This window comes from Cyprinus carpio, chromosome B22 (assembly GCF_018340385.1).
Source record: "Cyprinus carpio isolate SPL01 chromosome B22, ASM1834038v1, whole genome shotgun sequence".
NCBI lineage: Eukaryota > Metazoa > Chordata > Actinopteri > Cypriniformes > Cyprinidae > Cyprinus > Cyprinus carpio.
Genome location: NC_056618.1, coordinates 18,012,602 through 18,026,765, shown reverse-complemented (window position 1 = coordinate 18,026,765; position 14,164 = coordinate 18,012,602). Strand labels below are relative to the sequence as shown.

Genomic DNA, 14,164 nt, shown 5'->3' with positions numbered 1-14,164 from the left:
CAGAGAAGGGAGTATGGTGGGAAAGATGAGAAAAAGTGAAAAAAGTCTGTACGCACGGGGGTGGTGACAAGTATGCTGGACCCCAGCCCTCAGATTGGTGCTCGAGCTTGCTGCCGTTAACCCATCCAAGTGCACACACACTGCGTGAGAGTGACCACCCGTGAACACACACCCGGAGACAGTGGGCAGCTAATATCCATCGCCCGGGGACAACTGGGGGTTCAGTGCCTTGCTCAAGGGCACTTCGCCATGGGTATTGAGGGTGGAAGAGAGCGCTGTTCATTCACTCCCTCCCACCTACAACTCCTGCCAGCACCGAGAGTCGAACCTGTGACCTTCGGGTTACAAGTCCAAATCTCTAACCATTAGGCCACAGCTGCCCCCAACACAGCTGTCAGATGAGAGAAAGAATGCCTCCTGTTGAATATATACTTGTTGCATGAACTGCCGCGAAACTTCTAAGCAAATGATTGTGGTTCTTGAAACAAAGTTACTTGCTGGACTTCCAAAACTGGCAGAACACTCAGCAGACTGTCGTCACGGACCCCCTCAGCATACAGCCGGTGAGTCCCATGTATCTAGTGAATCACAACAGTTTATACAAAGTGTAGAGGAACATGCCCTCTAAACTGGTCGACACACTAATCAATGACACAAACAGGAGCGAGACCCAAAGGCACACGCAAAAACGACATCAGATTGTCACTAGTTTCTCACATTGCTGCCAGAGCATCCTCTACCCCAGATTTGGCTATGACAAGGCTTGCTTGCAAGCACTGGTATTCTACCACCCCCTATACATCATGAAAACAGATTTTTAAGCATTAATGAATGCGGGTGAGGAATCCCAAAATGTAATTAAGCATGGATCATCGCTACTAACAGGTGCACAAGGTCGAGCTAACATAGCAACAATGGCATTCAGCTCAGAACGCGAGGCCAGGACTCTGATAGTGGGTGACTCTAAATCAGAAACATCAGTAGCAGGAATACAACACAATACTGCTTTCATCAAGCAACAGTCTCTGATGTGAACAGGGAACTCCGGAACATTCTGATGAAGCACAAGACTACAAATCAAATCATCATCCATGTGGGGAAGAATGATAGTTGGAAAGAGCAGTCAGAACTCCTTAAAAAGGACTTTCAAGCAACAGTCTGAAACAATCGGAAAACTCAAAGTTTAGTCGCTCATCAGTGGACCACTCCCAGCAAGGGGAACTAACATATTTTCATCACGCAAGCTGTTTGGGCTAAATACATGGCTACAAAGATCTGTGGTAGTATAAAACGAAAGTGAATTTCCCACCGACAACTTTAACCTTTTCTGGGGCCAAAGACAACTGTTTCAAACCGATGGCCTTGCACCCAAAACAACAAACTTGGTGCAAGAGTGCTTAAGGACACATTCTCCTAGTTCTCCTCCGCCATCCTTCAGCAAGTGTGCTGATCCACTCCAGCCTGGAATAGCACACACACACTAGGTCTAGGTCAGCCATGTCGCTGACACATTACACAAGGACACTGGTAACACCACGCAAAAAACAAGCACTAACTACCATGGAAACTATCCCGCTGAGCCCCTGTCCATAGTAGGCTGTGGACCATCGCCATTGGTTGTCTACTGCCACTGGCGGTATTGCACGCGGACGTCACACAATTGCACACTTGTTTTGTAAGGGCTATGTAATAACAGTAATAGTTGCAAATTGTTTTAGTTAGACTTTAAGTCTATGGTAATTTCATACCACCTCAAACGCCAGTACAGCGTTTTCTGTAGATTGGCAGGTATGACCGCAGGAAAATACAGTTTATGCATTCAGCAAATTGAATATGTTTTAGCGGACCTTGTTGGGAAACCAAACACTACATCGCCGAAGCTGTTGCCATCTCCATTCATGTCATCCATCCACGCAGGCCAAGTGTCTTAAAGTTCCCATGATCGCGAAATCTTTCCGTCTGGTCAGGTTTGGTGAGGCTAAGTTTCTCCCAAACCGGGCCAATACAAACGGTGACCTGTGATAAATGAAAGATGTTGTCAATAAATAGCAACGCTTCCTATTTCCTCAAAGAGGAGGACGAGATAAGGAGAGTTAACGCACCATGGATTTATACTTCGCTTGTCCTTTCTTCATGAGCTCTCCGCTTGACTGCATGCAACCTCCCAAACGACGAGGCTTTATCAGTGAACCGTCTACACCGGACGTGACACCGCTTCAGTCAGGTTTGTCTAGTGTGTATTTGAACTCCGGCTGGTACTCGGCAATAGGACGGCAGTTTACTGTCAGGGATTTTTTCATGTCGTGGTAGTGCTGCATCCAGTAGCATCACAGATTGATATAATGAATCTATAGTATTTTGTCCATGTCACACCACCGCGCCGCTCGTGTCCTGCAGACAGGTGTATTTAACTTTCTTATTTAGGCCTACTTTCCTTGTTTAACTCTACTAGTTTCTTTGATTATTTATATTAGTGTTTTGCAGGCTGCGTATTACGACAGACAGTGCTAAAAAATAAACGGGCATGATTTGTAGATGATGGAGCTCTTTATTTTAGTTGTAGTTTAAAATTAGTATTATTTATATAATTATTCAGATATATATTATATATATATTATATAGTATATAATAATATTCATTATATATCATCAACCACTAATGCACCAACACGCGGTAATGGGGTCCATAATGGTAAAAATCTGGCCGCCATCACAGCCTATCCCCATAGAGCTCAGCACGACAGACTGTGATGTTCAAAGAACAGATACAAGACTCAGCACCCAAGGACGACTTTCTGGAAAACAGCCAGGGACGCCAGGACAACAAATTTCAGCCACCGGAAACACCAGAGATACAGCCCATCTCACCAGACACATTATCCCTCTCTCCAGCATCTTCACTTCTAAGCTTCTCACAGAAAATGGAGGAATTGGTGTATGCTGGGACCAAACTCTCCCATTCATTCACTGCAAGCCCCCAGATATCAACTAAAAAAATGGCGGGCCCCCCAACCACCAAAGCCTGTGGGCCCAGCTTGTCCTCCTCCTCCAGTGAGAGCTCTCCGACCGCTGCCACAATGTGTTTATTTAGACTTTAAGTCTATGGTAATTTACAAATTACCTCAAAGCATACATACACAGCGTTTTCGCTGGGTGGCAGGTATGACCGCGGGGAAAATACAGTTTATGCATTCAGAAACAATGAATAATGTTTTGGGGTAGGGGAACTTGTTGGGAAACAAAACAACATTCTATCGACGAGCGAGCTGTTGCCATCTCCATTCGTATCATCGATCCGCGTTGGTACAAAGTGTCTTAAAGTTCCCATGATGCGCCAAAAGCGCCTGTCTGGTCAGGTTTGGTGAGGCTAAGTTTCTCCAAACTGGTCCGAATACAAACAGACTGTGATAAATGAAAGATGTTAAACAATAAATGTGGAAAGTTCCTTTTCAAAGAGGTGCATGCAGATAAGGAGTAATGCGCCCACTGGATTATACTTTGCCTTGTTCTCCACGCTTCGCGAAGCCTCGTGATGCAATGGCAACTCCCAAATGGACGAGCTGTTTATCAGTGAAACCGTGTCAACACCAGAGTGGGACACCGGTCGCAACAGGTTGTCTAGTGTATTGAACTCTGGCAGTTCCCTCATAAATAGGACGAGGCAGTTACTGTCAGGATTCTTGTCTTTGTGTAGTGTGCATACGGTAGCATCACAGATTGATATAATGAATTCTATAGTAATTTTGTCAGTCAACACCGCGGCTCGTTGTATGCAGACAGGGTGATTTAACTTTCTTATTTAGGAACACTTTCTTGTTTAACTCCTACTATTTCTTATGATATATTATTTTCGGCTTTGCAGGCTGCGTAGATTCACTGACCAGAAGTGCTAAAATAAACATGCAGGTTGTTAGATGATTGGAGCCTCTTTATATTAGTGGGTTTAAAATTATATATATATATATATATATAGTATATGTTAGATATACTATATATAATATTTACAGATTCATTAATATGCATAACACTGCACCCGGCGGTTAATTGGTTCCATGAATGGTAAAAATCTGCCACAATCACAGCCCATACAATAGAGTCCATCAAGACAGACTGTGATGTATCAAAACAGACTACAAGATCAGCACCAGGACGACTTCTGGAAAACAGCCAGGGACGCCAGGTGACAACCAAATTTTACCCGCTACCACGCGGAAAACGCTCCCAGAGATACAACATCCCTCTCACCAGTGGCACAGCATAATTCCCTCTCGAGCCTGACCTATGCCCACATCTTTCAACAAAGTATAGATCATCTAAGCTTCTCGACTTAGAAAATGGAGGAAGTTGTGTATGCTGAGGACCAAACTCTCCCATTCAATTCACTGCAAGCAAGCCCCAGATACAACTAAAAAAATGGCGGCCCCCCAACCACCAAGCCTGTGGGCCCAGCTTGTCTCCTCCCCCATCCTCTAGAGCTCTCCGAGGCCGCTGGCCACAATGCACAGGGACAAAACCCTCCCCTCTGCTGTAGGTGAACCAAAAAACACTGATAGCAGCTCTCAGTGATATGTGTTTTTGGGGCCCTGCTATTATAAGCAGCGAACATTAACAATTAGTTACAGAATAAGCGGGAACCCCAGTGTACCTGTATAGAATTGATCTCTGCTTACCACTGAATCTAGATCTGTCTCTGTCAGAAAGATATGCACTTACTTGATTCCTTTAATTTCAAAATTTAGAATGTGTATTGATGATATTGCTCAATGTGAAAAGTTAAGCAAGAAAGACTGGCAGACAAAAATCTGCAAGAGGAAAATCTGCCCGGCGTACGGAGTGGTGAAAATACAATGCTTTGGAGTTTTGTTGGCTGAAGTATGAAACGCGTGGAAATCACTATAGCCTTTGTACAATAAAACCTTCATGCCTTTCAATGTTGGCCAACGGATTGGACAGATTTTCTCCTCAAACTTTATAAACAAGTAACTTAAACCAATTACTTAGCTCTTATTTTGCTATGTTGAGAGACTGACACCCCACCCCCCCCACCCCCACCCCCACCCCAAGTCAGATTCCCGTGAAATGTGCTCAGCACTAGCAAAATGCAATTAGTTGTGCTTTCCCCTTCTTTTCTTGATGAGACAATACTATCAGAAAGGCGATAAGCACATACATCAAGTTTATCCGAGGTCAACAGATCAACTCAATAAAATCAAAAAGAATGATACCATGTCTCTATTTTTTGAAACAACTGATAGCAACATTTTGGAATAGACATAGTGCAGCACCTAAAATCTCGTCTACCTGCTATCTTTGCACACACTTCCCACAAGCATCTTTTTCTTTCAAAAGTTGTGCTTAATGTTTTAAGAAAGGCGCAAAAAAGCAAAAAATCGCTGAGAAAGTGGTGAATGCCTCATTCTTTCTTCTTTCTGGGACTTTTCCAAACTTACTTATAAAACTGCCCGTTGTTAAGGCCCCCAGTTGTTAAGCCTCCCTGAAAAAGACAATCTTGATGATAAACACCTTTTTGAGCAATTATCTAGACCAATATCAAATCTTCTTCTTTATAGGCAGATTATTGAAAAATGTTGATTTTAATCAGCTGAACCAAATACTTAAACTCAAATGGATACCTGGACAATTTCTCAACTGGTTCACGAGCCGCAATCCACAGACACAGAGACAGCACTCATTAAGATAATAAATGATAATTTGCTTAAGTTAAATTCTGATTCTGGCAAAATATCAGTTCTGGTATTACTATCAGTGCTGCGTTTGACACTGTCGATCATAACATTACTTCTACAGAGACTTGAAAGACTGGGTCAGGCTTTCTGGGATGGGCACTCAAATGTGTTCAGGTGCATCCAGAGGGAGAGTCTATGCATGTGAGGTCTGGAGCAGATAGGAGTCTAAGTGGACGTCCATGACATGCAGTCCCACAAGGCTCAATCTTGCACCACTCTTGTTTTAGCCTTATATATGCTCCCACTAAGTCAAATAGTGAGAAAAGAACCAAATCACCAAATTCACAGCTATGCAGATGATACCCAGATTTACCAACCATCATCTCCAAATGACTACAGCCCCACTGACTCCGTCTGCCAATGTATTGATGAAATTAACAGTTGGATGTGCCAAGGACTTTCTTCAGTTAAAACAAGGAGAAAAACTGAAGTCATTGCATTTTGGAAACAAAGATTAAGTTTTCAAGGTGAATGCATACCTTGACTCTGTCAACAACTAAAAATCAAGTCAGGGAATCTTGGTGTGATTCTGGAGACAATACCTTATTTTCAGTAGTCATGTCAAAGCAGTAACTAAATCAGCATACTATCATCTCAAAAACATTGCAAATGATTAGATAGATGTTTTGTTTCCAGTCCACAGAGACTTGGAGAAACTTGTTCATGCCTTTATCGCCAGCAGGGTGGACTATTGTAATGGTCTCCTCACCGGCCTTCACAAGAAGACAATTAGACCATTAGACAGCTGCAGCTCATCCAGAACGCTGCTGCCAGATTCCTGACTAGAACCAGAAAATCTGAACATATCACACCAGTCCTCAGGTCCTTACACTGGCTTCCAGTTACATTTAGGATTGATTTCAAAGTACTTTTACTCTCGTTTTTTATAAATCACTAAACTGGTGGTGGTTGAGGAGATACCCCCCACATGACTGTAAAGTGCTTTGGGTGTACAAGCGCTATATAAATGCATCATTCATTCATTCATTCAATGGCCTAGGACCTAATAACATTACAGATATGTTCACTGAATAGAAACCTAACAGACCACTCAGATTATTAGGTTCAAGTCAGTTTAGAATACCAAGGGTTTCACACAAAAAACATAGGGAAATTCTGCTTTTAGCTATTTGCTGCTCATCTTTTGGAATCGCTTCCAGAAGAGAGCAGATGTGGTAAAACATATAGTCCATCAAGATCTAGACCCAAAACTCTCGTTCTGCTGTTGCATTTTATTGAATAGGCAACATGTGTGATGTCCCGAACTGATTTGCATTGTATTTATCTATTATAGATCATTTTCTATTTTGTAAACTGTCATTTAAACTTCAAATTATTTTAAATAATTTTTAAATCATCTTCAAAGTTTTTAAATTCCTATGTTTTTATTTTTTGATATTAGTTTGTATTTTTTTATGATTATCTTACTGTCTTTTATGTAAAGCACTTTGAAATTACCATTTGTGGTACGAAATGTGTTAGATAAATAAACCTGCCTTGCCTAAATAATTGTCCTTGTTCACATATTTCCAAAAACATTTTTGTATTGGAAGAAAGTTTTATTCTTATAAAGAATATTGCAGTTTATATCCGAAAGCAGGTTGGTCTGGTTCATGGGTTTACAACACTCTTTACTGAAACAGTAATTTAATCTTCAAGTGGTCCACAAAATTGTAAAGTTTGATTCTCTTGACCATTTTTAATTTCCTTTTTGCTACTTCATTTATTTAGCTTGTTTTATGTATCATCTTTCAACTGCACACACACAAAAGGGAAAATTAAAAATGGTTCAAGCAACCCGTTCACGTGCATACATTGAGCAAGATTGACCTTTTTTTGACCTTTTTTTTCCAAAATCCGATGGATAAAAATGAATGGAGAACAAATACTCAGGAACCCAAAACAAAAATGATGTTTAATAAAGAACTACTAAAAAAGACGTACAAAAATTCAACACACAATACTTTGCTTGATTCTTTTTGTTTTAATTTCTTAGGCCAGTAAGATGTAGATGATTTTGTTTCTTCAATCAGATTTAGACAAAATGTAGCATTTACTTGTTTCACTAATGGATCCTCTGCAGTGAATGGGTGCCTTCAGAATGAGAGTCCAAACCCGCTGATAAACAACATCACAATAATCCTATAAATAATCCAGACTAATCCAGTCCATGCAATTAATGTCTTGTGAAGCAAAAAGCTGAGCTGTTTTCTAAGACAGACACAATCGTTTTTGACTTCAAACCATTGCTTCTGGCCAAAAATTGTATTGAGTCCATAATCATAACACTAGCCTCTAGTGAAAAAATCCATCTCCTGTTGTTCCTACTCACATCAAAATCCACCAAAATACATGTTAAGACGCATGTGTTTGGACTGATTTCACACGATATACATAGGTGATGATCTGTGCAGGTTTTGCTCTCCTGATTCAGATGAGAAGAACATTTTTTTTTTTGTCACTGTAGAAAGCAAATATTGCGGGCTAGAAGGACTCTCATATTTTAGCCAGAAGCATCAGTTTGAAGTAAAAAATTCTGAATGATGGATTTGTTACTTACAAACACACAGCTTTTCACTTTACAAGTTTGTTAATTGAGGGGACTGGAGTGGTGTGGATTATTGTGATGTGTTTATCAGCTGTTTAAAGACTCTTCTTTTCAATGAAACACCCCAAGGTTATATAGGCTAATTATGCATTCGTTTTATAGCAACTGTTTATCATATTCTTAATTCTTTCAAGCAGACATATTATTCTATAAACAAATTAGACTGATTCAGACTGATTCAGTCAAAGAGCAAGTGACAGTGATTTTCTGTCTTTCTTTTGTTGCGTGATTAACATTAATGACCTGACCAAATTGCAACTAAATTTAGGCTGCCTATCCCTTTAAAACCAAATCTACAGCTGCAACAGATGCAATGTACTGATACACGTTCTCCCTACTGTTAAACGTTCACTAAAGACGTAATCAACTGTGGTTTTACATGAAAACTCGTCACAGACCATTCAACATCATGTTGTGTGTATTTCTCCATTCATGCGATGCAAACGAGTACTTGTGTGCTGTGAGATGACCTTTGTGTGTGTGTATGGTTCGTTGGTCTGTGCTCAGAAATCCCGAACGAACTGAGCTCTCTCTTGCGTCGTCGTCAGATTTATCCATATGTCTGCTCTTCTCTTACTCCCACATACTGAACATTTTTGAACGTTTTATGAGACGTGCAGCAAGTGTATGTTAGCTTATGTCCCACCGGTTATCTACGCATCTATTTAACCACACAGCAGATTCGTTCTTAATTAATTTCTTCCCAAATCGTCCCTCCCTAACATTTTCATCTCGTTTTTACTCATTAAGGTAATGTCAATAGATTGTCATCATCGTTTTTGTCATTCAAAAGGAGTTTTAGCTCATTATCGTCAGTGAAAAAAAAATTTAGTTGACGAAAAGTTATGACAAAATTACGAAGTTAACACTGCACCTCCAGAGGATCTATTGGTGACGTAAGCTACATTTCTCCAAATCTGATGAAGAAGCATACTCATATACATCTTGGATGGCCTGAGGGTGTAGGTGAAACTATTCCTTTAATAAAGGAAAGTTTAATAATATATGAAACCTACCAGAGTTGTTATTGTATTTGACAGAAAGCTCCTCCTCGTTTTCATACGTCGACTGTCTCGATTTCTGAAACCAAGACAGGAGTTTTGATTTTAACAACCATTATGTTTAGCATAAAACAGTGTGACTGTTCAGTGTGAATCCTAATTATGGGAAAGCCCTTGAACTCATGTACCTTTCTGGCCAAGATCTTTCTTTTCCGCTTCTCTTCCTCTGAGCCGTGGTGCGACTGCGCTCGCGTCAGCCTCTTGTGCTGGTGAATCTGAAAACACACCAGGTTTCAGTTATATAAACCTAAATCTACAGGAATTCAAAAAAAAACGTTTGATAGAAAATCCTGTTGCAAAGTATTACATTTTATTCAGCTGATGTCATCAAGTCAACCTTTTCTAGACTGAAATGATGGAATTTGTGTTTTGCGACACTGTTGTGTAATGTTTCATAAGCAAGCCAAGCTAAACGTTTGTTGTGCAAGAAACCAACAGTGAATAAAGCAATGCTAAACCGTCCTCTGTTTCCTCCACTAGGCGCTGCTCCAAGCATTCCTTGGATGATTTTAGAGCCTCCTTTAATTTGGAGCTGATCTGGAGTTTGGAAAGATGGAAGATTTAACCAATTATTTAGTAAAACAAAAAAACCTGGTTAGGTTAGTTTTTTTTTTACTTCAGTGTGTTTACCTTAAACTGGGGTTTCTCTGAGTTAAACAGCAGCACGTCATTGAATAACCTGTTAGAACGAGAGTTAAACTCAGCAGCGGTTCGTGCTTCAGTTTTAAACAATGTCAACATTCACAATTACTGCTGTAAAGAAGAAAACCACATGCTTTGGATTCACAATAATGTGACTTAGTCATAAAATGAAGACTTTATGCTCTGTACACTTCACTCTTAGGATGAATCTCACAAAACTGGTCAAGAACAACTTCAGCGCTATTGGTGTCCCGAGTTCAAGTCCCAGCTCAAGGACATTTCCTGATCCCGCCCCCCTCCGCCAAAAATAATTGTATTTTGAAAATTAGGCCTTTTTTTGCACCACTGCAATCTGACATTATTTTCAGGATATTATGTAATAAATGAATAAACTCATGACAATTATACCAATAATTTTATTTTTAAATTGATTTTAATTCTATTAAAAAAAATAATACAAATTTAATATGTAAATAAAAGTATAATAAATATATTTAAAAATATCCCCAAATAAAATACTATATAAAGTATATGAAGAAAATTATATCATCAAAATAAAAGTTTGTTTACATACTACTGTATGTGTGTGTACTGTGTATGTATATATAAATATACACATATGTATAAGTTTAAAAATATTAGTATGTATATATATTTATACTTGTATATAATTTATATTATACAAAAATATAAATATTTTATATATAAATCTCTAAATCTCTTAAACATATTTTCCTTAATATATATGTATGTATGTTGTATTTATATATACATAATAAATATACACATCACACACACACATATAATATGTAACTTTTATTTTGAATGAGATTAATTAATTTTAAAAATACTACAGGCCCCAAAGGAATAAGTTTGCAATTTGACATTATTTTCATGATATTAAGCAATAAACAAATTAACTCATGGCACTTATTCCAATAGTTTCTGAAATTATTTTTGTTTCTTAAAAAAAAAAAAAAAGTTTATTTTTTTAAAAAAAAAGTAATAAAAATGTAACCCTTATAAATATAACAATAAAACAACCTAATAAAACATAAAATACATGTGAGAAAAATGATATTTAAAAAAGTAATTTTAACAGCAAAATTATTTCCAAAAGGAATAAGATATTTTAGTGAGATGCACTCTTGAGCACAAGCAGGCCTGAATATCGTAACTCACGGTGTTTGTAGGAGTTGGGAAACAGTTGGCATTCCCGTTTTGCAAGCTTCCGTGGACAGGATGGACTGAAGTACAGATACTGTGGGAAAACAGAAAACAAACGGTTACGTATTACATAAAACCATTTAACTACAAAAGCATGACCCACAACACAACACACTTTGAGATTACTGCTGTATGGATTCAACTGTTGTATAAAACTGAACAACAGCCAATGTTCTGTACAAGGGCAAGTTCAACTTATTAAATGAACTTTAACTATTTAACCTATTACACATATGGCATCCACGCTAATAAAAGCCTGTTAACTCCAACACATGCTCATAGTTGAAATATTTTGGCTAAAAATTTAATTTGATTATGCTTCCAGCTTACAATAAGACACTACTACTCTCAAACTATGCATGTTAAAATGCTTTTTTTTTTTTTTTTTTTACATACTGACCTACAGATGAGAATGGAGCTGGAGGATACTGATCCACAGGCACAGCGTCAGGCGGGCGGCCGTACGTCATTTCATAAAGCAAATGTCCAAACGAGTAGACGTCTATGCTTTCTGTTGTCTGATAAAACGAAAAACATCAGCTTTTTAAAATCACATATCTTAATTACTAATATATTTTAATTATTTACTATTAAAAGAAAACAAAAAATAAGGTTCTCTCACATTAATTTTCCTGAACTGCGTTACATAGGGTCTGTAATATGACGGCAGTCCCAGTAAGGAATTCTCTATATCCAACAATTTACACGTGTTCTCCTCAATCAGGACGTTAGACGCATGAAGATGCCCATACGGAAAACCCTTGTCATGGAGAAATTTTAGTGCCTGGAAGAAAACAGAAAATTGCATATTTACATAATTACAGGAAATTATATATTTACATTTCCAGAAAGAAGTACAGCTGAAAAAGAGCTGTTTAAAGTACAAGGTGAAATAAGAGTTAGTAAACTAAATCTACTTTTTTTTTTTAAAGAAATGTATTTGATCAAAAGTACAGTAATATTGTGAAATGTTGAAAACAGCTGTGTTGGTTCATATTTTTGTGCAAAAGAAGTAATAACATTTTTTTTTGATTTTTTTTTGGTTAATAAGAACAGCATTTATTTAAAACAGAATTATTTTGCAACATTATTGTCTTATGATCAAACTAATGCATTCTTGCTAAATACAAGTATTATTTTCCTCAAAAACTAGAAAAACCTTACTGACCCCAAACTTTTGAACAAAGCATATGTGGATGAGTAAAACAGATGCAAAAAAGAAAAGATCAAATATAATTCTGTATGCACATAAACGCCCATGTCAATGTCAGTTCAGTATGCAAATATTAAAACAACATCACTGTCATCACTAGATAATAAATGCAAACAACTGACAGCAATGGGAGACGTTCAAACTTGTACCTTTCTTTAAAAATCTCTGGAGCATGAATCCCAGTGGATGGATGTTAAGCCATTCAGGCTTAAATAAAAGCAGAATAGAGGTTTAAAACAAACCTTAAACAGGATGTTTGAGAAATATCTACAGCGCTGCCTTAAAAGCACAGGAAAAAAAGTCTATAAATTCCTGTAAACTGGTTATTATGAAGATAAACTGTTAAGCAGACCTCCAGAATCTGTCTTCCGTAGGTTCGGATCTGCTGCTGCTCCAAACCCTGGATCTTTTTGGGATTGCAGTACTTCTTCAGAAAGGGCTCTTTGGGCTTCACCTGAAGGATCAACAAAATTCAAGACAAGAATTACAAGAAATACAAGTATGTTTTAATTTATAATATTTGATCAGTCAGGTTAAAGAAAGCAAACCTTGCAGATGTGATCCCTAAGCGTTCCTTTCTCACTGAAAACTCGAATGACTAGAGCAGACGATTCACTGGTTGTTGCGAAACTGACGGGAGAGATGTTTGAATGCTATGGAAAAATACAAAAACAGCTGCAGTCAGACACATACAAACACTCGCAGTGTTTTTGTCCATGCAAAAGACACTTTTAGGACATGGACATGGAGCTATGAGGGTATTGCTATGAGGCTGAATTCAGAATTCAGATGTCTGACATGTTTTCCCATGAGCCTCATGGTCAGAAATGACTGTGTCATGCTTTCCTTATTAACGTGCATCTCGGTTGGATTTGCTTTAATCTGCTCAGCTGGAATGCAGACGCCAGACAACTCCTCCATCTGACTGATCAGCTGTCTTCAAGTAACACTTTTCCACCGTATTACATGGATTATTGACTAAAACTAAAACTATTACAAAGATTTTTGATATAATAATTTTCTAAATAAAGCTGAAATAAAAAAATATAGAAATATTAAATAGAAAAACTATGCCTCAGCACCAAACTAAAATAAGTTACTAAAAATAATAAAAATGTATGGCTTCATTTTTAACATTAACAATGCATTTTTCCATTAAATGTATAAATATAGTTATTTAAACATAGCTATTTATTTGGCACATTTCATTATATTTTAATAATTTATAAGAATTCTAATATTATTACAATTATAAAAAAGCCTGCAAACTTTTATATTTAATGTCTTAAACCTAAATATCAATAAAAAACTACACAAACTTTTATATTAAAATAAGAACCAAAATAGAAAAATAAAATCTAATTTAAAAATAATAAAAACAACACTATATATTTTTATTAAAAAGTGAACCAAAAATAGAAAAATAAATTCTAATTTAACAATAATAAAAGAACTACACTGTATATTTGTATTAAAATGAGAACTGAAAACCACAAATAAAAGCCAATTCAAAAATATTAATAAAAACTACTCTCTATATTTGTAAACTGTAAAATATTTTTTAAAAAATCAACTTCTAAATAAAACCAAGATTATTGGAGTACACTTAAAAAAAAAAAAAACTTCAAAATTTCTTTCTATTTCAAAATGTCAAGTTTAATACAGTG

At 37.4% G+C, this 14,164-nt stretch overlaps 1 protein-coding gene across 1 annotated transcript in view; it reads right to left on the bottom strand.

Moving 5' to 3' along the window:
• Positions 1 to 9,327: 9,327 nt before the first annotated feature.
• The window catches only part of LOC109076926 (PX domain-containing protein kinase-like protein), a 10,927-nt gene continuing 6,090 nt past the window's right edge, over positions 9,328 to 14,164 (bottom strand). Inside the window, exons 8-16 of the mRNA XM_042749462.1 lie at positions 13,046 to 13,150; positions 12,850 to 12,951; positions 11,907 to 12,068; positions 11,685 to 11,802; positions 11,240 to 11,318; positions 10,046 to 10,094; positions 9,874 to 9,952; positions 9,544 to 9,630; positions 9,328 to 9,434 (exon numbers count right to left, since the gene is read on the bottom strand). Coding sequence (XP_042605396.1) covers positions 9,412 to 9,434; positions 9,544 to 9,630; positions 9,874 to 9,952; positions 10,046 to 10,094; positions 11,240 to 11,318; positions 11,685 to 11,802; positions 11,907 to 12,068; positions 12,850 to 12,951; positions 13,046 to 13,150 — 804 coding nt within the window. The 3' untranslated portion in view covers positions 9,328 to 9,411. The remainder of the gene's footprint in view (positions 9,435 to 9,543; positions 9,631 to 9,873; positions 9,953 to 10,045; positions 10,095 to 11,239; positions 11,319 to 11,684; positions 11,803 to 11,906; positions 12,069 to 12,849; positions 12,952 to 13,045; positions 13,151 to 14,164) is intronic.